Below are 23,507 nucleotides of genomic sequence, written 5' to 3' on the forward strand. Positions count from 1 at the left end.
AAAGATGACTTTAGAAATGATCAATTTAATCAGGACGTGGGGAAATATGTGAAAGCTTACTGAGATTAAGTCCTTAGCATAACAGACAAAGCGGTTTTACACCAGTTTGAGGGGTAGATGAAAATTTCTTCGCCTGAGATTCACAACCTCCCTGACAATTTCCATTATTTCATCATGGGAAAACATGGACATTTTTATTACAATGAGTCAGTCTCCAAATCCAATCCCCACTGACTAATCAATTTGGCAGACAGGGTTTGTGCCTCTGGAGAAGTGGGATGAATTCAAGTATTTGTGTACAAATGACTATCACAGGCAGAATGCCCAAAGCACAAGAGTTGCCCGATGTAAACTGGAAATTCCCTTGTGAGGAGAGATGGGCAGCTTATCGCTGCTGAAGTAGTAGCAGTTGAACCAGTTTCTTCAGGGCGTCCTTGAGCTCCTTGTTCCTCATGCTGTAGATGAGAGGGTTCACTGTTGGAGGCACCACTGCGTGCAAGACAGTCACCACCAGATCCAAAGCTGGGGAGGAGAGGGAGGGGGGCTTCAGGTAGGCAAACATGACAGTGATGACAAAGAGGGAGACCACGGCCAGGTGAGGGAGGCACATGGAGAAGGCTTTGTGCCGGCCCTGCTCAGAGGGGATCCTCAGCACAACTGTGAAGATCTGCACGTAGGACAGCACAATGAAGATGAAACACCCGAAAACTAAACAAATAGTAACCACAAGCACCCCAAGTTCCCTGAGGTAGGAGTCTGCGCAGGAGAGCTTGAGGATGTGTGGAATTTCACAGAAGAACTGCTCCACCACATTGCCTTGGCACAATGGTATGGAAAATGTGTTAGCAGTGTGCAGGAGAGCACTGAGAAAACCACTGGCCCAGGCAGCTGCTGCCATTTTGACACAAGCTCTGCTGCTCATGATGGTCCCATAGTGCAGGGGTTTGCAGATGGCCACGTCGCGGTCATAGGCCATGACAGTGAGAACAGAATATTCAGTCGAGAAGAGAAGTGTAAAATGAAAAAGCTGTGCAGCACATCCCCAGTAGGAAATGGCCCTGGTGTTGCTCAGGGAATTGGCCATGGATTTGGGGACAGTGGTGGAGATGGTGCCAAGGTCGAGGAGGGAGAGGTTGAGGAGGAAGAAGTACATGGGGGTGTGGAGGCGGTGGTCGCAGGCTATGGCTGTGATGATGAGGCCATTGCCCAGGAGGGCAGCCAGGTAGATGCCCAGGAAGAGCCAGAAGTGCAAGAGCTGCAGCTGCCGCGTATCTGCAAATGCCAGGAGGAGGAACTCATTGAAGGAGCCGCTGTTGGACATTTGCTGACGCTGGGCATGGGGGCCTGTCCAAGGAGGAAAAGACAGGGACAAATTAGAGCAGTCTTCTGGGAGACAAACCCTTTGCCTTCCTCACAGAACCTCCCACTTTTCCTCTCTCCTTTAACTTCGTTCAGCTCCCCAGCTCGAGCTCCGCTTTGTGCTGGCTGAGTGTGCCATGCAGAGCAGGGGCCTCTGCTAACGATTTCCAGAGGAGTCAGTGCTGCTCTGCTGGGGGGTGTAAATGGAGGAAGGGGACAAACATTTCCAGTTCTTTGGTGGGGATAGGAGGGGTTTGGGCTCCATGAGCGGAGCTAAGGAGTCTCAGTCCCGTGACCCAGTGGGAATATTCTCTGTTTACCAGAAGGAGAGAGGAATATAGCACTTGCACCAACCAATAAACCCCTACAATGGAAGAAGGCTCAGGGGAGATGGGCAAGGGGCATGTGCCCATGAAGCTCAGGAGATAAGGTAGGGTGTCACTGACCACAGCTGTTGCACAGAAAGATGACTTTATCTCAGCGCAAAGGGGACTGCGACTGGAGGGTAACCTTGGTTTTAGATAAATAGCTATGTCAGCTGAGTGGATCAAGTGACTACACCCCAACTGAGTGGATCAGCTGGTGTCAATGTTTTCCCCTGAGTTCATCAAAAGAGTGTGAATGTCTCCCTCAGTTAGCCAGACCAGCATGGGGGGGAGTGTATTCGTGGCTCAGCCCAACACGGACTATAAAAACTGAACAACTAGCAAAAGAACCTGGAAGAGAGCAATGGGATTGAGCTGGTTTCATCGAATGTCTTCCTTCCTGGCGACTGGGGATGCCCAGCGCTGTGATGGTGAGCACAGGATAGAGACCAGTAATGGGGATCACACTGGTATTGTGATTGAACTGATACTGCAATTGCTCTATTTTGCTAAGTGTAACTCACACTTGTATTGTGATTTCAGTCTATTGCTGTGTCACTCTGCTCAATCAAAAATCCCGTGTAACGTCCAATATCTTCTAGGAAGTTAATTTTGATATTCAACATTACACCGTCCATGTGTGGAATAGCTAAAAGAACCTGGTGAGGGAGGATTGGAGTCTGACAAGCTCTCCTGCCAGCTGTCTTGGAAAGGGAAGATCCTTGTGAGGCATTCATCTCCCCCAGCCTTGCCCTCCTGAGCAGAGGTGTTTGTATCTGAAGCAGCCACACCAGCTCCCATTCTAGCAAGGCAGGGAAACTGTCACGTGAAGGCAGCGGGTGCCCGACCCTTTCTGGATGTAACCGTTCCAATGAGATAGACCCTCTCCTCACACCGAAATACCATCTGCTCATCAGTAGAGACACAGGGGACTGGCTCAGAGGAAGGTGTCTGCGTCAGAGGGACTGACCATGACTTGCCCAAATCCTTCCTCCCACAACGATTCTCTTTGCAGTTCCCTCTCATTCCCTGCCCATCTCGCTGCCTGGAGCTCTCCCTGCTGGCAGCTCCTTCTCTATCCCAATGTCGTTCCCCTGACGGTGCTCACAGACACCATCCCACCCTCTGCATGCTCTGTTCTGCCCAACAGAAACCTACCGGGACAGGGCACTGGGCAGAGGCACTGCTGTGCTCAAAGGTCCTGAGGAGCAGGTCAGAAAATCCCTGACAAGGCCATAAAGGTGATGCTGGTGCTGTCTGTAGGCTGAGGTGGGGTTATAGGGGTTTGCTGAGCTTTCTCACAGACCTAGTGATTTTTGAGAGGGAAGGTTTGGCAGTCCAAATTCCTTGCCAAACAACAACAACAAAAACCCTCTTTCCCTTTATCTCCCTGCCAAATTAGGACCTATTCTTTCTAGTTTTATCAGTACTAAGTAGCTTTTTCTAGTCAGAGACCTCCTTCCCTTTCTCTTAGCCTTTTTTTCACCTTCCTCCTAAAAGACCCTTCGCATATGTCCTGTGTGTGAGCTAGAGCTGTGAGCACCCCTGACACACACAGCACCGTCTTGATGGGAGAATGAACCTGTCCTGCCAGAGGTCACTGGATCTGTCAGTCATAGGATGGGATGGGTTTAGAAGACCTCTCCAGGAAGCAGTGTTGCCCTGCAGCCAGAGACTTACCGTGTCAAGAGCTGTGAAGATTTCTCCCACCGTGAGCACTCAGCTGTCCTCCCACTCCACACTGCCTTTCACTTCTCTCTCTCTCTTGTCTCATCACATCTCAGCAACAGCAGGCAGTGCCCGGAGCCCTGCTGCTCTTTGCAAAGGAGCTGCTCCTGCACACAGCTCTCTCTCAACAGTGCTGCCAGGTTGCCATGAGCTCCCTCTGTCCCAGGAGCCTGGCCCTGCTCAAGAGCAGAGGCCCAGCTGAAGGAGTGAATTTCTCTGTCTCTTGTGCTCCCTCCTCCTGGGACACGTTCACTAAAGTAGATGACAATAATGACCTAGAGTCCCTCTCTAAACCATGCAGAGACACTGATTTCAGCATGACTATTTGTTGCATCAGAGGATGGTCATCTAGGACACTTGGAAACGTCCCACTCTGGAAGACCCTATGCCCATCTCTTAACTGCACAGCACACCTAGACAGGGACAAGAAGAGAATTCATTTTTCCCATGGTTCAGCTATTGATTCAGGTGAGTCCATCTGGGCAGCTCATGCCTGTGTAGAAGTCCCTGGGATGGAGTGGGATTCAGCTCTCTCCCATGAACTCCACAAAAACACAGGAGGTGGGATTCCCCTTTCTCAGCCTGTAGTGGGCACAACATAGACGTCCACGTGCCAGCTCCTTGTCTAAGCTCCCACTGTAACCAATAGAGATGGAGGGTGGGAGTCAGTTGTCGGCACACAAAAACCTGGTGACATTTGAAGAGACAGAGGTGGTGCCAAGCATGTGTTTGCTTGCCCTGATGGAGCAAGTGAGAGACCCACGTCCTTGTAGAGCCTCAGCTGGGGGCCACATAGGGAATTTCCTTGGTCATCTGAAATGACACAAGATGCCTAATACTGCTAGAGCTCCACTCATGAAGCTGAGGCACAAGCAGATGCCTACACTGTAAACGGTTGATGTAATTCAGTGCAGACATTTCATTTAATGACAGAAATAGGCTGGCAGGGCTATGTCAGATTATGGGGTTTCTAGCACAATCGCACATTTCTAGCAGATACCACATGGGACCTACAGGAAAACCATGCCCTGTTGGAGTGGTTGCTGGGCAAGTGCCCCAGGGCATTTCGGGCTTCCTGCCTCTGCCCAAACAATGGGATCCCACCACGGACTTCAGGCAAAGTCCATCCCATCTAGAGCCAAGTGTGCTTCATAAATGGAAAGCACATCACACCAAGGAATCTACTCACGTCCCTGCACTCTTAAACCCTTCTAGATCTCCATGCTCTGAACCTCTTCTCACCTCAAAAGAACAGGGACTGTGTTAATGATGTCCACAAAGTGGCTGCATTGCTGACTCTCCAGGACCTAAGGACTTTCTCAGGGGCACCTTGTCCCTTCTGGAGATCAATTCACCTCTGTCACAGGCCCCAAGGTGCTGCAGGGTCAGCTCGGGCAGCAAACCCCTCTCCTTCTGTTCCTGCGTGGCCCAGCTCTCTTTCTGCCTGGCCTTGGCCACTGCAGGGTTTGCTCTTTTAGTGGGAACCTTGTTTCACCATTACATTGCCACCTCCTCTTTTTTTGCTGGCATGTCACTACTCGGAACCAAATCCTCTGCATGCACCAGGTCCTTGGTAGCAGGTTTCCCTGTGACAGATCTTCAGCTGGTGTGACAGCTGAGGTGATGAAGCCAAAATAGATGCAAACAAAAGCAGCCTGGGGCACAGACAGGATTGCTGTAACTGAGATGTGGTGGGATCAGTCCCATGTCTCGAGTGCTGCGATGGTAGGGTACAAGTCCTTCAGGAGACACTGGAAGGGAAGATGAGGAGGGGGGATGCCCTTTGTGTGAAGGCAACACTCAGATGCATGGAGCTCTTCCATGGGACAGACAATGGGAGGCAGCTCTGAAGGGCAGAGGAGCTAAGGAAAGCCAGCAGGTCCTTAAGAAGAGCACCCACAAAGCACATGAGTGCTCCATACTGACAGCTTGTCAAATTTGTAGGCATCTCCAGACCCTGTCTTGGCTAAACAGGGAACTCATGCCTGAGCTCCGGTGCAGTAACGCAGCATAAGGGAAGGGGAAGAAAGGAGAGGCTGAAAAGGAGGAATTCAGAAATAGAGTGTTGTCCAGTGAAGTAGGGAAGTCAAAGCTCCCCTAGCATACACACTTGCAGGGGACATCACGAGCACAAAGAAGAGCTGCTACTGCTTCAGTAACAGTAAAAGAGTAAAGAAGGAAAGTGGGGGCTCGGTGCTGCATGGGGCAGGGAATGTAGCAAGAGCAGATGTAGAGAGGTCTGAGGAGCTCAGTGCCTTCTTGGCTTCAGGCTTCACCAACAATGTCTCCTGGGCTGTCGTGCCTAGAGGCAGGACTGCAGATGAGAAAACCAGCCTGCAGTGCATGAGGGTTGAGAGAGGGATGACTTGCAAGAACTCAAGCAATACAGTCTACGGGATTGGATGTGTGGCATGCTCAGACACTGAGAGAGCTGCCTGCTGCCACAGCAAAGCAACTCACTATCATCAAAGGTTGTGGAGATCAGGGGAGGTGCCAATGACCAGAAAAAGGAATATGTTGTGCCCATCTTCAAAGAAGGCCACAAGGACAACCCGGGGAACTGCAGGCCATTCAGCCTTACTTGAGTGAGCAGTGTGTCATGGAGTTAGTCATCTCGGATCACCTTTCTGGGCACATGAAGGAGAAGAAGGTGCCTGGGAACACTCAGCATGGATTTACTGAACGTAAATCATTGCTGACCAACCTAATTGCCTTCATGATAAAAGAACTGTACTTGTGGAGGAGTGGAGAGTAGTGGAGGTCCCTTACCATGATTTTAAGCAAGCCATTTGACAGTGTCTCCCACAATATTCTTGTGCACAAGTAAGTCATTACAGTAGGGCTGGAGATTGCCTGCCTGGACAGCAGCTCTGCAGAAAAGGACCTGGGAGTCTCTGCACAGCAAGCTAAATGTGAGGCAGCAGTGTGTCCTGACGGCAAAGGAGGCCACAGCATCCTGGGTTGCATGAACAGTAGCACAGTCAGGAGATCAAGGGAAGTGATTATCCCCTTCTGCTCAGCACTCGTCAGAGCACATCTAGAGATGGCCCCCATTTCGGGGCCCCCTGCAGAAGAATGATGTTGAACAGAGTGAGTTCAGTGGCCGGCCCCCAAGGGGATCAGGGCTGGAGAACTTGCCCTGTGAGGAAAGACTGAGGGAACAGGCCTTGTTCAGGCTGCAGAAGAAAAGGCTCTTGGGGGACTCACAGAAGTTTCCAAACTCAAGGTTACCACCAAGAAAGAACCAGGCTCTTTAGAGAGATTCAGGGCAGGAGAATGAGAGGTTATTAGCTGACACAAGTGCAGCTAGAATGGTTATAAGCTGACACCAGTGCAGCTGCAATTGGATTAAAGGGAGAAACATCAATGAGGATAACAAAGTATTTGAAGTGGGGTCCAGAGAGCTTTTGGACTCTCTGTTCTTGGAGGCTTTCAGCATGCTGTTGGACAAAGCCCGGAGGAACTTAGTGTGAATTCAGTGTTGATCTTGAGTAGAGCAGGAGGCTGGACTAGAGACCTCCCAAGGTCCCTTCCGACCGGAATGGTTTGGTGATTCTGTCCTCTCTGGCAATAGCTACTGTGATTCTTGCATTCCTGAATTCCTTTTCTGCATGTGGTTAGCACCACACATGGCATCCCCAGAGCCAGCCCCGCCCAGTGGTGTGAGGTTGCCTCTTGGGCCTGAAAGGTTTTCAGTTCAAAGCTTAATTATGAATGGCTACCTCTCCAGAATGGGCCCTCCTCACAGCCTACAATACCTGTGCCTTACAACATGATGCTCCTCACTGTTGTGATCGATGGAAGGATGAGGATCAATGAGCATTAGTTGAAACAAGAGAGGTTCAGGCTGGGTATAAGGAAATTTTTTTCCCTCCAGACAGGCAAATCCTGGGGCAGCATAGTGAGAACCGCTGCAGGAGATCTGTTGAGGAGTCAGGGGAGCAGCAGAGTACGCTATCACAGCCCTGGAGTGTGCTCTGTACACACTGACCAAAGCCGCTCAGGGCTGGACATGCCTATTCCTTTTTGTCAACAATGTCCAGCTGCTTCACAGCCAGTATTGACTCGAGCTTTGCATAGTGGAGATAAGGAACTAGCTCTAAGGGGCCCTTCGGATACACAAAGTAAGCCCCACCTGGGTGTCCCAGCCCTGTGTCCAGCATCCGCCCATCAGTGACCCCTCTGAGCAGTGTCCTGGGCTCACCACACAGTTTAGAGAGTGCAAGTCCTTCATTAAACCTACTTTGTTTAACCCCTCACGAACCTCGAGTGTCTCTCTATACTGGTATCTGATCCTCCCTTTCCCGCCTTGCAGTCACAGGCAGGTTGCCCAGAGATGCTGTGCCATCTCCTCCCTTGCAGGTTTTCATCCCTAACTCAATAAAGCCATGAGCCGGCTGGTCGGACCTGATAGCTGACCCTGCTGTGAGCAGGAGGTTGGCCTAGACACTTCCCCATGCCCCTTCCTGCCTGGATGATTTTGCATTTCCTTCCACCTCGCATCTTCCCTTCCTGATGGTAGGGAAAGTTGTCAGGTTCCCTGTGACCATGGAAGTAAGTCAGAAAAAATATGGTCAAAGCACACGCTGCTGTCTTGTTCTTTTCCAGTCACCGTTGCTCAGATGTAGGACTGTGTGGCAGGTACCCACAAACAGCTCTCTTCATAGTCTTCATTTCACCTTCTCTTTTCTGTTTTCCTCTTCCCCCCTTCCAAGTCCTTTGCTTTTATCATACACATGCCCTCCTATACAAATAGCCCACCTCTGCTTACCCTGTCCCCCCGGCTCCAGTTTTGCTTACTTTTTACCTTCATTTGGCTTTTCCAGACTGTCAGAGGAGTGACCCTGAGGAGAAGGGCCTGGACATTAGGAGGGATGCCGTATGAGTCAGTGGTGTGTGCTCACCAAAAATCAGGCCACCTTCATGCAGGGCTGCATTAGGAAGAGCCTGGCCACCCAGGCAAGGACAGTTATTATCCCCCTCGACTCAGCACTGGGGTGGCCACATGTGGAATAGTGTGTCCCAGTGTGGGTTGCCCAGTGCTGGAGGAATGGGGAGGATGTGGAGAGGGTCCAGAGGAGGTCTGCCAAGATGGGGTTAGCGTCCTGAAGCACAAGGCCTTTATGGAGAGGCTGAGGGACCTGGCCTTCTTTAGCCTGGTGAAGTGGAGGCTAAGGGCAGTACAGCAGCAGCCTACGACTGCTTGAAGGGTGACTTCAGAGGTGATGGAACTTTTCTGGGGTGTAGGAAATAGCATGAGAAGGGGAAAGAGCCAAAAAATGCAGCTTGATTGGTTCACACTGAACTTCTGGAAAACTAAATGTCACTTGTGCTGTGGGTCAACAGGACACCCAAAGAGAGTCTGTGGTGAGCCCCTGGCTTTGTGTTTGAACGAAAAGCGAGTGAGGGGAAAGAGTGGGAAGATCCCAGGGTGAGATCAAGGTGGGGAAGCAGAGCAGGTGTCTACAGGCTTCGGGGGAACAGACACAGGACCTGGACAGCATAAGACAGCCCGTGGTGGAGACAGCTGAGGGCACTGCCAAGGCTGAACGCCTCCACCAGAACTGAGGCCTTTATCCTCTTGCCTATGGCTAGTGCCTCTGCCACCAAGGCCTACAGGAAGATGCCATTTCCTTAGGGCACTGACGCCTAGTTGCCTCCTCATCTCTGCGGACGCAGGAGGTGTCGTATCATTGTCCTGCCCTCGGCCTTGCACACCCCCACCCTCACACTGCCCCCACAAAGAGCCCTGAGCAAAGCATCATCCTGCCCAGGCACTTGTGGGGGCTTGGCCATTCTGCTTAATAAAACACATCCAGGTTTTCGTGGCATCAGAGCCACCTGCACATTTCCTTTGCCTACCTGCAACCAGTGCCTCCAACTTTCTGCTCTCATCAGCCCCTGGGCAGGGTTTCTCAGAAATGGCGCTCAGGGGGACCCATCAAAGCTTCAGGAAACTTTGGGATTTGCTTCTGAATTCAACTTCTTGAGAGGTTTGTTCAGTCTCCTCGCAGAATCTGAGGTTCGGGAAGTCAGTACCAAATAGACCCGAGGGGTCATTAAAATGCAAAAAGCCCTAACAAGCCATGTCTATCCCCATAATTTCTTTCAGTTCTCATGTGGCTAATAGGAGAGGTTTCAGGAGTGTCTTTACTAGAGGAAGACTTCAATGAGCACCTCAAAAAAAAAAAAAGAAAAAAGAAAGAGAAATTATTTCTGCTTTTAAAGTTTTCCTTATTTTTCAGCTTACAGAATAAGTGATATCCACATTCTCCAACTCATAGTGAGTGTCTTCTAATGAAGTCCAGATGTGCAGGAAAACCAGCACCCTTGAGGTCAGACAGCAGTCCTCCCCATCTCCCCAGCCCTGTCATTTCTCTCATCAGCCACCTGGGGCATGCATCTAACCTTTCTCCACAGACGTCTACAGGTGAATTTTACAGCTCCCGTGCACCAATTCCCACCTGCTTTCCTTCGAGAGCTAGCTGCAAATAGACACAGAAGGGTTTGTCTCAGATGCGATCAAACAAAAATAAAACATGGCACAGCTTAATAAAAGATGAAATACCCTCTTTAACTGGGTGTTAAATCCAAGCTGCCTCCAGTGAGGGCCACAGTCTGCAAGGAATAACCTGCCTTGAAAAGCTCTTGACAAAGAGATAGGAAAGGATAGAAAGAAACACCATGAAGGAGCTGGCTGAAGAGACAATAGGTCTCCGGAAAGACGAGGCAAGCTTTACACTCCCTGAAGCTGAGAGCAGCACCTAGAGAGAGGAGAGGTCTCTAAAGGAAAGAAGAGAAAGGGGAGGAGGAAAACTGGAACACAAGGGGAAGTGCCTGTGTCCACATAGTCCGATGCAAAGAGGACATGTGGAGACATGTGAAAGATGCGTGAGATTATATACACAGCATACCAGACAGAACAGTGGTAATGTAAGTTCAGGGGGAGACCAGTAGCTCTTCTCCTGAGATTCGTACCCTTCCTGGAAATTTCCATTATGTCATCATGGGGAAAAAATGACATTTTATTAAAATTATTCAGTCATTTCAGCTGATGAAAAGGCGCTCATATTTGTTTTTTAAATGTTGAAAATAGTTCTTCACGTATTTTGGCAGAGCTCAGGCACCTAACCATAAGCATCCAGTGGCACCTGGAGAGGCCTTGGTGTCTCCGAGGTACCTGCTTGGGCCTGGAAGCTCTCAGAGAGGACCTACGGGAGACTGGAGCCCCTCAGCGCTGCAGAGGGAAGCTGGGCAGGGGACCAAGGCACCTACAGTGGCATCAGGCCTCTGTGACCGTGTCACTGCATCTCACCTAATTCTGAAAATCACTTTCCTTTTCAAAAAAAACACCCAGAACCAAAATCCTCCATAAAAGTCCAGTATACTAAAACCAGACAAAGCAAGAAGGTTGCTAAGAACACACAGAATGTTAAAAGCTAAAAAGTGCAACACAACATTTCTTCGCTTTAGATCATTTTCTGAATTTCTGTCGTGTTCTCTTTTTTCATGGACATTTTCTAAACATTTCTTTTATAATCAGGCCTACACCATTAAAAACGGTATTTTCGTGCCTCACAGAGAGTGAGGGGCCCAGTGCCCCCTAAAACACTTCCTGCCCAGGGCAGTCCACACCACTCCTCACTCTCTGCACAGAGCGAGGCACACTCTGATGTGTCCAGTTCTCTGAACTGGCAGAGGGAAGCAGAGTGACCAGCTTCACTGACATGTTCTAGTCTTCAGTGGCCAAATCTGCACCAAGCTGAACGCACCTATGTTACAGTGATGTCTTAAAGGAGTCCCTAAACATCTAGCCACACTCCCTTTTCATTCCCTGCACGGTCAATGAAGTGCAACTCCATTTTAGGCGACAACAGGGATGAGACTGATCTCACCCGACGCCAGGTGCACCTGCAGTGCAGACGTCTGTGTCTAATCCAGTTGTCTGGACGCCCCTTTGTAGCAAAGAGAGAGAAATAAGGTGTCTCTCTGAGAGATCTTGAGCTAGTTCTCCTGGTGACCAGCTAAGGCTCCAGGAAGGTTCCTGTAGGTCCTGGCTCATGTTTCCCTGCACCACATGGGAACACAGCTGCCCCAGGCAGCTCAGGCAGTGATAGCCTCTGTGTGGGGGCAAATGAAAAAAAGGCCTGAATGTAAAATTTTCATCATGAGTTGAAATCTATGCAGAAAACAACCTGAGGCAACAATTGAAAGAAATATTCACTTCCACAACTTCAAACATTCTGGCAGTACTACAGTAGTTACTCTCTTTATGCGACTGTGTACATCTATACACACATATGTATAGATATACACGTACAATTGTTCATCAGAATACAATTCCTACCTACTCTCTGAATGGAGGAAGTTTGTTCTGAGGAACTATTGTATTTAAATGGACATATTTCCTCTCTCTTCTTCTATTTCTCTGTCCTTTCTTCCTCCTCTGCCTATTCTGTCTTTACAGAGATCTCCAGGGGAAGAACATTTGAATCGCAGTTCTTACGGTAGATGAGACCTCTGGATGTCACTTAGTCCTAACCCTCCTGCTCAATGTAGAGGGAGCTACATGAGGTTGCTCTGGCACTTACCCCAATTATGCATTGTCCACAAAGGTGCTGAGAGTGTTCTCCATCCCATGGTCTGGGCCGTTAATAAAGAAGTTCAACAGTGTTGCCCCAGGTGTTGGGGTCACTGAGGGATGTCGCTAGTAACCAGCCACCTGTTGGACCTTGTACCACTCACAGATCACAGAATTTTGGCTTGACGGACCAGCCAATCTTCCATCTATGGCCCGTTGATCCAGTGCAGATCTCACCAGTTTCACTATAGGTAGACTCTGGGCAACTGTGTCAAAGGCCGTGCTAAAGTGAAGGTACACCAAAACCCCTGCTTTCCCCTTGTGCACACAGACATTCGTCTTGTGGTGGAAGGAAACCAAGTTGGTCAGGCATGGTTTCCATTTGCCCTTGGTCAACCCATGTTGCCTCTTCCAATCCTTGTCCTTCATGTGCTTGGAAATCCTTAGAAATGGTTTCCAGGAGGATTTCCTCCATTTGCTCGCCTTCCCAAAGACTGAGATGAAGCTGACCAGCTTGTCATTCCCGGGATCCTCCCTCTTGCCCTTCTTGAACATTGGTGTGATGTCTGCCTTTTCCCAGGCATCAGGAACCTCCACAGTCACCGTGACATTTCAAAGATGATCAACAGCAGCGTTGCAATGACTCCAGCCAGCTGCCCCAGCACCCTGGGGTGCTTCCTGCCTGGTCCCATGGACTTGTGTGTGCCCACTGGGCACAAGTCCTCCCCAGATGCATCTTCCTCTACCATGGGTGATGCCTTGTTATCACAGATGCTGCCAAAGGCCTCAGGGCCAGGGAGGCCTGGCAGTAGATGATAGCAGGAAAAGACAAGGTAAAAGAGGCAATGAGTTCCTCAGTCTTTTCCATGTCTTTGTCACTACAACCCCTCCCCCACTCAGCAGTGAGAGCACTTTTTTCTTGGTTGCCTTCCTTGTGCTGCCAACATCCTTACAGAAGTCCTTCTGGTTGCCTTCCCCATCTCTTGAGAGTTTCAACTCCAGCTGCAGCTGAGCTTTGGCTTGCCTAACTCCATCCCTTCCCTCACAGCCAATGCCTGTGTCTTCTCCCTGGGTAGCCTGTTCCCCTTTCAACCCTCTGGGCACTTTCTTCCTGTTTTTCAAGTCCTAAGTCACAGAGTGTCTGCTCAGCCATGCCAGCCTCATGCCAGGCCCTGATGGGCTTTCCTGCAGACTGCAGGCTTCCTGTGCCTTGAGGACATTGTCCCTGAAGAGCCAAGAGGCCTCCATGGCCCCTCTGCCCTCCACAGCAGTCACCCGTGGGATCCTGACAAGCAGATCCTGAACACAAGGAAATCCTCTCTCCCGCAGTCCAAGGGCAGTGACTCTGCTATTCCCCTACCTCTCCACCATCTCAAGGTCATTGCAGTGGCAGCCAACCTCCACATTCACATGCCCATCCAGTCTGAGCTTCAACTAAGAAAGAAAGGGCAGGATGGCCCCATCTACTTAGAGGCGCAAACTGCAGATGCAGAGAAATCATACTGAAGAAAGTCTCCCATTTCTCCTCTCACCTCTGAGGGGATCCAGGCAATGGTCTTTCACGCACTAAAAGGTGGATGCAAAGAACTTCCGGTGTAATGTAGATATGAGTGAGGCAGTGCCTCCCAGGCTCCCCTTACAGTCAGTGAGGAGGAGGAGGTGTTCACCGGCCTTCTTTCACATGGTCACATAAAGCACAGATGACTCACGTCCCAGAAACATTTGCTCTGTGCTTGACGTGGGGCCTGAGCTCATAGGCTTTTAGGATAATGCAGGCTGAAGGGACCACAGGAGGCCCGCAGTGCAACCTGCTGCTCAAAGCAGGGTCAGATAAAGGGTCAGAAACCAAAAAATGGCCCTGCCAAAGGACCTTTGCGATGATACAGCAGGAGAAGGCAGTAGAGGGTTGAGTAGAGGGGGAGGGCAGAGATGGATCCACTCATGCCCCGTGCAGTAATTCCCTCCCTGCAGCCGCTACAGCCCTGCTAGTGACCTGTAACCCATGAGCCGAGGTGGTGGGACTCACATCCACTCTGGCTCTGAAGAGTTCTCAGCCCTTAAGACCCAGGATGCAAAGCACCCTTCTGGGGACACCTCAGTAGTTGAAGGGGCTGAATGCACACCACAGCCCTCCTGCTTTGCAGCCTCCCACCAGTCCCCGGCCCATGCCCAGCCCCAAACCTGTCCCTCCCCGGATAAGCAAAGAGCCATGCTGCGGGGTCTGATGTGGTCTGGACCTGGAGAGAGACCAGGCAGGGCTGGCCTTCACCCCTCATAGAGACGCTGAGCCCAGTGGGAAGATGGAGCTGGTCACATTCAAAGATCACCCCTCACCAGGACCGTGGGGAAAGCCAGTACTGGAAATGGCTGGTACAAGTGCCTGGGTGTGGGAGGAGTTTCCTGGGGCAGTTTCTCCTCTCTGCTCACGCAACAACAAGCTGGGCTGGATCTTTGCATGAGACACTCTGCTTGAGGGCCCCCATGGGCATGAGGATGATCTACAGGCCCAGGACCTCCTCTGCATACTCCCTACTAGGCCTGCAGACGACCCAGGAGAGGACTCGTCCTCCCAGGGGTCACAGCTGGATGACCAGTCCTCCATCTGGGTGTGGAGCCCTGTCTGGGGTGACTTTTGGGGTAATGGCTAGCATGCGGGGTGGGGAAGATTGCCGCAAGAACATGTGCTGGGGACAGGGCCTGAGGGACAGCAGGACACTCAGATGGCTCCTGTGTCCTCCTTCCTTCAACACAAGCTCTGACATGGGGTCCCAGCCTTCCTTTTGGTGCCACCCTTCAGGAGTGATGATGGCACTGTGAGCTAGGAAGGTGGGGAGCATTCATCCTTCTTCAGCCACTTCCCAGGCCATGTCAGGGGTCAGGGCAGAAAGGACTTCTGGCTCTGCACCATGAGCTCCCTTTAGTGCACCCACACTCTGACCATTGTCTTGCATTAAATGTCAGCATTCTTCTCTCCAAGACACTTTCAAGCCCAGTTCCACTTCCTTCTGATGTTTCCCAATCGCTCCTCTGATCTCGCTGGCTGTTCCCACATCCCCTCCCCTGTTCTCCCACAGGGTCCCGAGCTGGCGCTGCTGCTCTGCAGAGTGAGTGGGCTGTGGGGCCACAGGGCCACGACATGACTGCACTGGCCATGCTGGTGAGGGTGGGAAGCAGATCCATCCAAATGGGGATCATGGCCTCCAATGCCTCCAGGGGTCTGCAGATGTGGAAGGTGCTTGGAGGGACTATGGAGCATTTCCAAAGCTACTAGCTGGGTCCAGGTGCACCTCTAGATCCAGCATGGGGTATTTCATTGACAATGACATAAATTGCTCTCCAGTCCCCCTTTCCCCTGCCAGCTGGGTCTCCATGGCCTCTCCTGCGATTGCAGAGTCCTCCTTTGCCTGTGGAACCCTCGTTTAGCGTTTTACTTTTAGGTGACTCCACCTTGGAGGATGTCTTGCTTTGTGAGACTCCATTCAGTGCCCACCCCAGGCACACACTGTCCCAGGAGATCCCCTGTGCTCTCCTGGCACCTCCAGATTCCCCTCCAGAAGGATGGGCATCTGATACTGTGCCTTAACACGTGGGACAGCCCCGGGTATGTACATCATTGACAATTCGTCATCTCCACTGCCACTGGACACTGATGGGTGAATCCTAAATCCAGGCCTTGGTCTCTAAGAGATCATAACATGATTATGACCTTTCTGCTTCTAAACCCATGGACAACCCTGCACAGCAGGTCCTTGCGGGGTGTAAAACCTTGGGCTTATTCTTGACACCAGCTTTGGAAGAAGAGCCAGCCTTCAGGCACTGCACTGCGTAGAACTTACTTGAAGACAAAGAGACTGTGAGGGAGTCAGCTCTGACCCAGCGGTAGACACAATTTTATGCGGGCACTAGGTGAGACAAAGCAGTCTCATTAAAACTGGGATGAAGCCAAGCATTTGGGTAGCAAAATGATAACAAATAGTAGTAGTAATAACAATAGTAAAGTGAACAAACAAAGCTCAGGGCTGGTTGGGATACACTGGGATTCAACTGTGGAGAGCAATGGCAATTTTATCACTGCTGAAAAATGTCCATGAAATCACTTTCCTCAGGGCATCTTTGAGCTCCTTATTCCTCATGCTGTAGATGAGAGGATTCACTGCTGGAGGCACCACCGCATAGAGAACAGAAACCAACAGATCCAGAAGAGGGGAGGAGAGGGAGGGGGGCTTCAGGTAGGCAAACATGACAGTGATGACAAAGAGGGAGACCACGGCCAGGTGAGGGAGGCACATGGAGAAGGCTTTGTGCTGGCCCTGCTCAGAGGGGATCCTCAGCACAGCAGTGAAGATCTGCACATAGGACAGCACAATGAAAATGAAACACCCAAAGACTAAACAGCCAGTAACCATGAGAACTGCAAGTTCCCTGAGGTAGGTGTCTGAGCAGGAGAGCTTGAGGATCCGTGGAATTTCACAGAAGAACTGGTCCACCACATTGCCTTGGCAGAGTGGTATGGAAAATGTGTTAGCAGTGTGCAGGAGAGCATTGAGAAAAGCAGTGCTCCAGGCAGCTGCTGCCATTCTGACACAAGCTCTGCTGCTCATGATGGTCCCATAGTGCAGGGGTCTGCAGATGGCCACATAGCGGTCATAGGCCATGACAGTGAGAAGAGAAAACTCTCCTCCAAACAGGAAGAGAAGCAGAAAGACCTGTGCAGCACATCCCCAGTAGGAAATGGCCCTGGTGTTGCTCAGGGAATTGGCCATGGATTTGGGGACAGTGACAGAGATGGAGCCGAGGTCAAGGAGGGAGAGGTTGAGGAGGAAGAAGTACATGGGGGTGTGGAGGCGGTGGTCGCAGGCTACGGCTGTGATGATGAGGCCATTGCCCAGGAGGGCAGCCAGGTAGATGCCCAGGAAGAGCCCGAAGTGCAAGAGCTGCAGCTGCCGCGTATCTGCAAATGCCTGGAGGAGGAACTCATTGAAGGAGCTGCTGTTGGACCTTTTCCTCCCTCCAAGCATGTGGGACTTTCCAAAGAAGAAAAGACATTAAGAAGTTAGGAGAGACTTTTCAAGTAAAAAACACCCACATCTTCCGGTTCTCATACAACCCCTGCACTGCCTCTCCCTTTACTGAGAGGATCTGTGTGCAGCTCCCTTCCTTCAGCTCCATTTTGCACTGCCTGAGTGTGCTCTGACCTATGGCAGCGGCCTTTGCCATGGGCTCCAGAGCAGTCATTCCTGCTGTACAGTAGTGGCATACATGGGAATGGGGGTGACCAGCTCTGACATTCACAGTTTCCCTCAGGTGAAATCCACTCGTCATGTGGAAGGGCTTTTCAGCATCTTCCCCACCAGTTCTAAAGAAGGAGGCTTGAGGAACAGAGTGTTAGGGATGTTTTAATAATGCTTATTTTCTTTGAGATGTCCCAGTCACACCTGGGGAGCGTTCCTCAAAGGCAGAAATCTCAGCATTCCCACTGTGAGTCCTGAGAAAAACCGATTCACTCTCACTTCATGCAGAGTGAGCACAGCTTGTCTGTCTATTAGCCTTGTTGCCAGCTGTCCTTTTCTCACATCTCTTTGAGCAGGAGGATGATCACACTCATCTGTTGCCCTAAAAAGAGACCAGCCACTGCTGAGAGCAGAGGAATCCAGTTCCAAAGTGCAGATCTCCAACCTTCTCTCCCTTTCTCAGAGCACCAGAGGGAGGTCTCCACACTCCCCTTCTAGCCAAGGACACACAGGGCTCTTTTCAGCTGTCCCTGTACATCTGCCCACCACCATTTCCATAATCTTCACATCTCTGCAGCTTCTTCAGGGGTCTCTCAGACATCACAGAGCTGCTATGAGGCAGCGGTGCCCTTCTGGAGGGCAGCTCAAAGCCTGGCAGGATATGACAGGGAAATGATTAAAAGGACTGCTAGGACAGAAGCTGGGCTCTCCTTCAGGGAGAGTCAGCTCATTTCCCAACCCCACAGACTGCACTTCCTGTAGCTGCACAGGTGAGAAGGGTGCTGGGGATGTCTGACTCAAGAATGGACCCCTCTATTCCACAATTCTCAGGACAGGAGTCTGAACTGCAGCTGAAAACCCACCAACCCCAGGGAGCCTGAGAGAAGAACAAGGGCAGCACGGACAGAAGGGCAAAGAAGGAGCAACACAGTGATCTTGCTGCAAAGGGAGGCAAGGAGAAAGAGACAGGCGATTGGGAAAGCCTCCACCTTTCCCAGCTGGGCAGGCTGACTCGCTTATGGCAACATTGCAGGGCAGTTGCTCTCAGCTCCTTTGTCAGGCAGCACGAAATGGGCCCGTGGCAGGAGAGGGGCCTCTCTCCTCTGCCGCAGGTCTGGCTGCAGAAGAGGTGGCTCATGGCCTGCACTCCATTGCTGTCAGGGCAGAGGATCTGCTGGGTGGGAGCAGAGGCAAAGAGGACTGGCTCAGAGGAAGGTGTCTGCATCAGAGGGACTGACCAAATGATTTGCCCAAATCCTTCCTCCCATGGCGATTCTCTTTGCAGTTCCCTCTCATTCCCTGCCCATCTTGCTGCCTGGAGCTCTCCCTGCTGGCAGCTCCTTCTCTATCCCAATGTATTTTCTCTGATGGTGCTCACAGACCCCATCCCACCCTCTGCATGCTCAGTTCTGCCCGACAGAAACCTACCGGGACAGGGCACTGGGCAGAGGCATTGCTGTGCTCAAAGGTCCTGAGGAGCAGGTCAGAAAATCCCTGACAAGGCCATAAAGGTGATGCTGGTGCTGCCTGGAGGCTGAGGAGGGGTTGAAGGGGTTTGCTGAGCTTTCTCACAGACCTAGTGATCTCTGAGAGGGAAGGGTTGAGAGTCTCAGTTCCTTCCCAAAGCACAAAACTCTTTCCTGTTTTCCCCCCTCTCCAAATTAGCAAACTCAAAGCACACAGCCTAGAAGGAAAGCTCCTTCCCTTTCAAGTAGCCCCTGCCTTGACCTTCCTTTTGAAAAGTGCCCTCCAGAAATGTCCTCAGGGTGAGCTGGAGCTGTGAGCAGCCCTGACACACACAGCACCCTCTCCACAGCACACTCAGCCTGCCCTGCCGGTCTCCCTCCTCTCACCCAGAGCTTCTCCCGACAGCGCTCAAACTCACTGCCCGGAGCACACAGCACCCTGGGGGGCAGGAACACTGCTCTGAATGGCAGCCCTGGCTAGACCTGTGGCACACCCTGGCTTCACACCCATGCAGCTCTCCCTGGCAGAAGGCAGCAGGACACCCTGTTCCTGGGATGGTGTGGCAGGGAATGCCCTCCTGCACTCTGGAGAAGCCAGGAGAGCAAGCCTCAAGAAAACTCTCCGTTATGGGCTGGGTTTAGAAGACCCCTCCAGCAACAGCAGTAGCATTGCCCTGCAGCCAGAGGCTTACCGTGCAAAGGGCTGTGAAGATTCCTCCCACAAGGAGCTCTCCTCTGGCCTCCCACTCCACACTCCCTTTCACTTCTCTCTCCCTTGTTTCATCGCATCTCAGCAAGAGCAGGCAGTGCCCACAGCCCTGCTGCTCTTTGCAGAGGAGCTGCTCCTGCACACAGCTGTCTCTCAGCAGTGCTGCCAGGTTGCCATGAGCTCCCTCTGTCCCAGGAGCCTGGCCCCGCTTAGGAGCAGAGGCCAGCAGAAGGAGTGAATTTCTCTGTCTCTTGTGCTCCCTCCTCCTGGGAAAGTTTCACTAAAGTAGATGACAATAATGAGCTAGAGTCCCTCTCTAAACCATGCAGAGACACTGATTTCAGCATGACTATTTGTTGCATCAGAGGATGGTCATCTGGGACACATGGAAACGTCCCACTCTGGAAGACCCTGTTCCCATCTCTTGACTAGGCAGGACACCTAGGAAAGGGGCAAGAAGGGTTTTCAATTATCCATGGCTCAGGTATTGATTCAGACACATCAGTCAGTGCTTCTCATGCTGGTTTAGAAGTCCCTGGGATGGAGTGGGATTCAGATTCCTTCTGTGCACTCCATAAACACACAGCAGGTGGATTCCCCTTTCACAACCTGGACTGTGCACAACAAAGATGCCGGCATGCGAGCTCCCTCTCTAAGCTCCCATGATAATCACTGGAGAGGGAGGGGAGTAGCCAGCTGCCCACACACAAACACATGGTGACATCTGAAGTGAGAGAGGTGGTGCAAGGCATATGCCAGTGTCTGCTGGCTCTGATGGAGCAATCGTGAAACCCTCGTTGTTCTAGAGCATTAGGTGGTGGCCAGGTGGAGAATCTCCACGGCCATCGGAAATGACATGAGATGCCTAATACTGCCAGAGCTCCACACATTAGGAGGATGAGGCACAAGCAGATCCCTACACTGCAAGCAGTTCATGCCATTCAATGCAGGCACTAGATTCCGTGATGCCTGGGGTGTCAAGCACAACCATATATCTCCAGCAGATACCGCATGGGACCTGCCTGTGTCCAAACAACTCAATCCCACTTCTGTCTTCAAGTGAAGTCCATCCCCTCTACATCCAAGTGTGCAGCAGAGAGCTGCACATCACACCAAGGGCTCTACTCATGTCCCTGCACGCTTAACACCTTCTAGCTCTCCTCTCCCTGAGTCTCTTCCCACTCCCACATGATATGAACAGGGACTGTGCTAATGATGTCCACAGCATGGCTGCATGGCAGGCTGTGCAGGCCCAAGAACTTTCTTAGGGGCACCTTCTCCTTCCTGGACATCGATTTACCTCCATCAAAGGCACCAAGGTGCTGCAGAGGCTGCTCAGGCAGCAAACCCCTCTCCTGCCATTCCTGCACAGCCCAGCTCTTTTTCTCCCTGACCTTGCGCACTGTAGGCCTTGCTCTCTTAGTGGGAACCTCCTTTCACCACTACATGTGTTTCACCAGACTGCAGTGCTCTGATGGCATGCTACAAGCTCTTCAGCAGTGACTCTTAGGGCAGATAGATGTTGGGGGTATGCCCTCTCTGTGAAGAGGCACCTGGCTTTGTGGAGCTCTTCCAAGGGAAGGACAAGGTGCTGGATGGGAAAAGGTGAGTGAGCATGGGAGTAAGGGTGACCTTGCGATGGGAGTTACAGTTCACCCGATCAGGGCGAGGAAGTGGACGCAGGCTCCTTTAAGCAAGCTGAGGAAGTCTGTGGCACACAGGGCCTGCTGCTTATGGAGGGACTTTAATCCCCCTGGCATGCAGTGGAAGGGCAAAGCGCAGGGTGAAAGCAGTGCAGGAGGTTTCTGCAGGGTGTCAGGGACACCTTCTGAGCACAGCTGCCAGATGGGCTAAGAAGGGCAACACTCTCCTGCATCTGGTACTCGCAAACAAGGAAGAACTGATCAGGGAGGTGATCATCAGTGGAAACGTTGGCTGCAGGGACCATGAAAGAGTGGAGTGCCACATCCTGAAGGCAGGGAGGAAGGACAGCAGCAGAGTACAGACTCAGGACTTCAGAGGAGCAGACTTTGGCCTCTTTGAGGACTGCTAGGGGATCCCATGGGAGTGAGCTCTGAAGGGCACAGGAGCTCAGGAAAGGCAGCTGGTCATTAAGAACCATATCCTGGGGTGCATCTGGAAGAGTGTTGCCAGCAGGTCGAGAGAGGGGATCCTCCCCCTCTCCTCAGCCCTGCTGAGGACATATCTGCAGTACTGTGTCCAGTTCTGGGCTCCCCAGTACAAGAGAGACATGGTACTACTGGAAACAGTCCAGCGGAGGGCTACAAAGTTGATGAGGAGCCTGGAGCATCTCTCCTACGAAGAAAGGCTGAGAGAGCTGGGCCTGTTTAGCCTGCAGAAGAGAAGGCTGAGGGGGATCTTATCAACGCGTGCAAATATCTTAAGGGACATTGTCAAGAGGTTGGGGCCAGACTCTTTTCAGTGGTGCCCAGTGACAGGACGAGAAGTAACAGGCACAAACTGAAACACAGACAGTTCCATCTGAACATGAGGAAAAACTGCTTGACTGTGAGAGTGACAGAGCACTGGAACAGGTTGCCCAGAGAGGCTGTGGAGTCTCCTTCTCTGGAGATATTCAAAAGCCGCCTGGACATGATCCTGTGCAAGGTGCTCTAGGTGACCCTGCTTGAGCAGGGGGTTGGACTAGATGATCTCCAGAGGTCCCTTCCAACCTCAACCATTCTGTGATTCTGTGATTCTGTGATTCTGTGAACAGCACCCACCAAGCGCAAAGATGGTCCAGACCAATACTCAGTAAAACCAGTAGACATCTCAGCACAACAGCTGGACTAAACAGTGTATTATTTTCAAGCAAAGTCAGGTTTGTGTTTGGGAAGCCAAAGCTCCTCTAGGATAGACACTTGCAGGGGACGTCAAGGTGTCACAGAGGAGTGATGCACTTCACTCACAAGAGGGAAGCAGCACTATGTTTATTGAGGTAATAAGATGACTTAACAAAATTCAATCATAAATAAGAATGATTTAATGAGGTTCGATTGGCAAGGTTCACTCAGTTATTTCCTACATGAAGGAGAGGGTCAGATACACATGCAACGTAGACCCTCCCATTGAGTCACGAGGTTTAGAAAGGACCCCCTTGCTTTCTAAACTCCCTCACAGAGGAGCCTGGGTGTGGCTGGATCCAATCTTAGTCCCAGACTTGGTCAACGGTTCATGTCTAAAGGAGTGTGTGCACAATTAATCAGAGGTATAACTCAGCAAAGTTTTGTTAGGTTTTGCAGTGTTTCAGCATGCTATTAATCACTTACCGAGGATCTATCGTGGGTAAGGAATCTCTCAACCTCGAGGAGGAACGTTGAGAGGCGTCCCTGCTCAAGAGGAGGTTCTGCAGTGCAGCCCGATGCCGTTCAGGAGAGCTCAATGGGCTCTGGGCTGCCCCCTATTAACGGGGGGGGGGATGGGGGGAGGGGAGATGATTGACTAATAGTTATATTTGCATGCTAGACAGGCCTTAGTTGGCGCATGCTCAATTAGCCCCTGCCTACATGCTGTTTACAGGGAGGTCAGGTTCTTTGTAGTTGTGAGGTCACTGGTGTCTCAATATCTGATAGAGCAGTGCTGGTCATGTAGTTGCTGTTTGCAGTTGTGTGGCCACTTGTGCCTCAGTGCCTGTAGGCCAGAGCTAGGCCCATGGTTGCTGTTTGTGGTTGTGAGGTCACTTGTGCCTGATAGGCCAGTGCTAGGCCCATGGCTCCTCTTTGTGCGTGTGACATCACTTGTGCCTCAGTGCCTGATAGGCCAGTGCTGGTCACTGTTAGGGAAACTGTTCAAGCCAGTGTCCTTAACAGGGTTCTAGTCTAGGTTTCCGCTTTATCCAAGAGATACATAATAATTCTTTATAAGATCATTTTATCAATATTACGGCTCAAGCTGGGTGCCTCCCTGGGTGGCCCTTGAATGGAAAATTCCCTGGGTATTTATACCCCTACGGCTTAAGTGCTTTGTCCATTCTCCAATTTCTTGCACCAATGATTGATTGCTCAAAAAGTAGCAGCTTCTTCGGTCCTGGTTGGTTTCCCCGTTGTC

General features: G+C 51.3%; 1 protein-coding gene across 1 annotated transcript; it reads right to left on the minus strand.

Annotated features, from left to right (window-relative positions):
• Positions 1-385: 385 nt before the first annotated feature.
• Positions 386-1,321, minus strand: LOC136994133 (olfactory receptor 14J1-like). Its single transcript, XM_067310382.1, has one exon. The coding sequence runs from the start codon at positions 1,319-1,321 to the stop codon at positions 386-388; it is 936 nt and encodes a 311-aa protein (XP_067166483.1).
• Between the last annotated feature and the right edge of the window lie 22,186 nt (positions 1,322-23,507).

This window comes from Apteryx mantelli, chromosome 24 (assembly GCF_036417845.1).
Source record: "Apteryx mantelli isolate bAptMan1 chromosome 24, bAptMan1.hap1, whole genome shotgun sequence".
NCBI lineage: Eukaryota > Metazoa > Chordata > Aves > Apterygiformes > Apterygidae > Apteryx > Apteryx mantelli.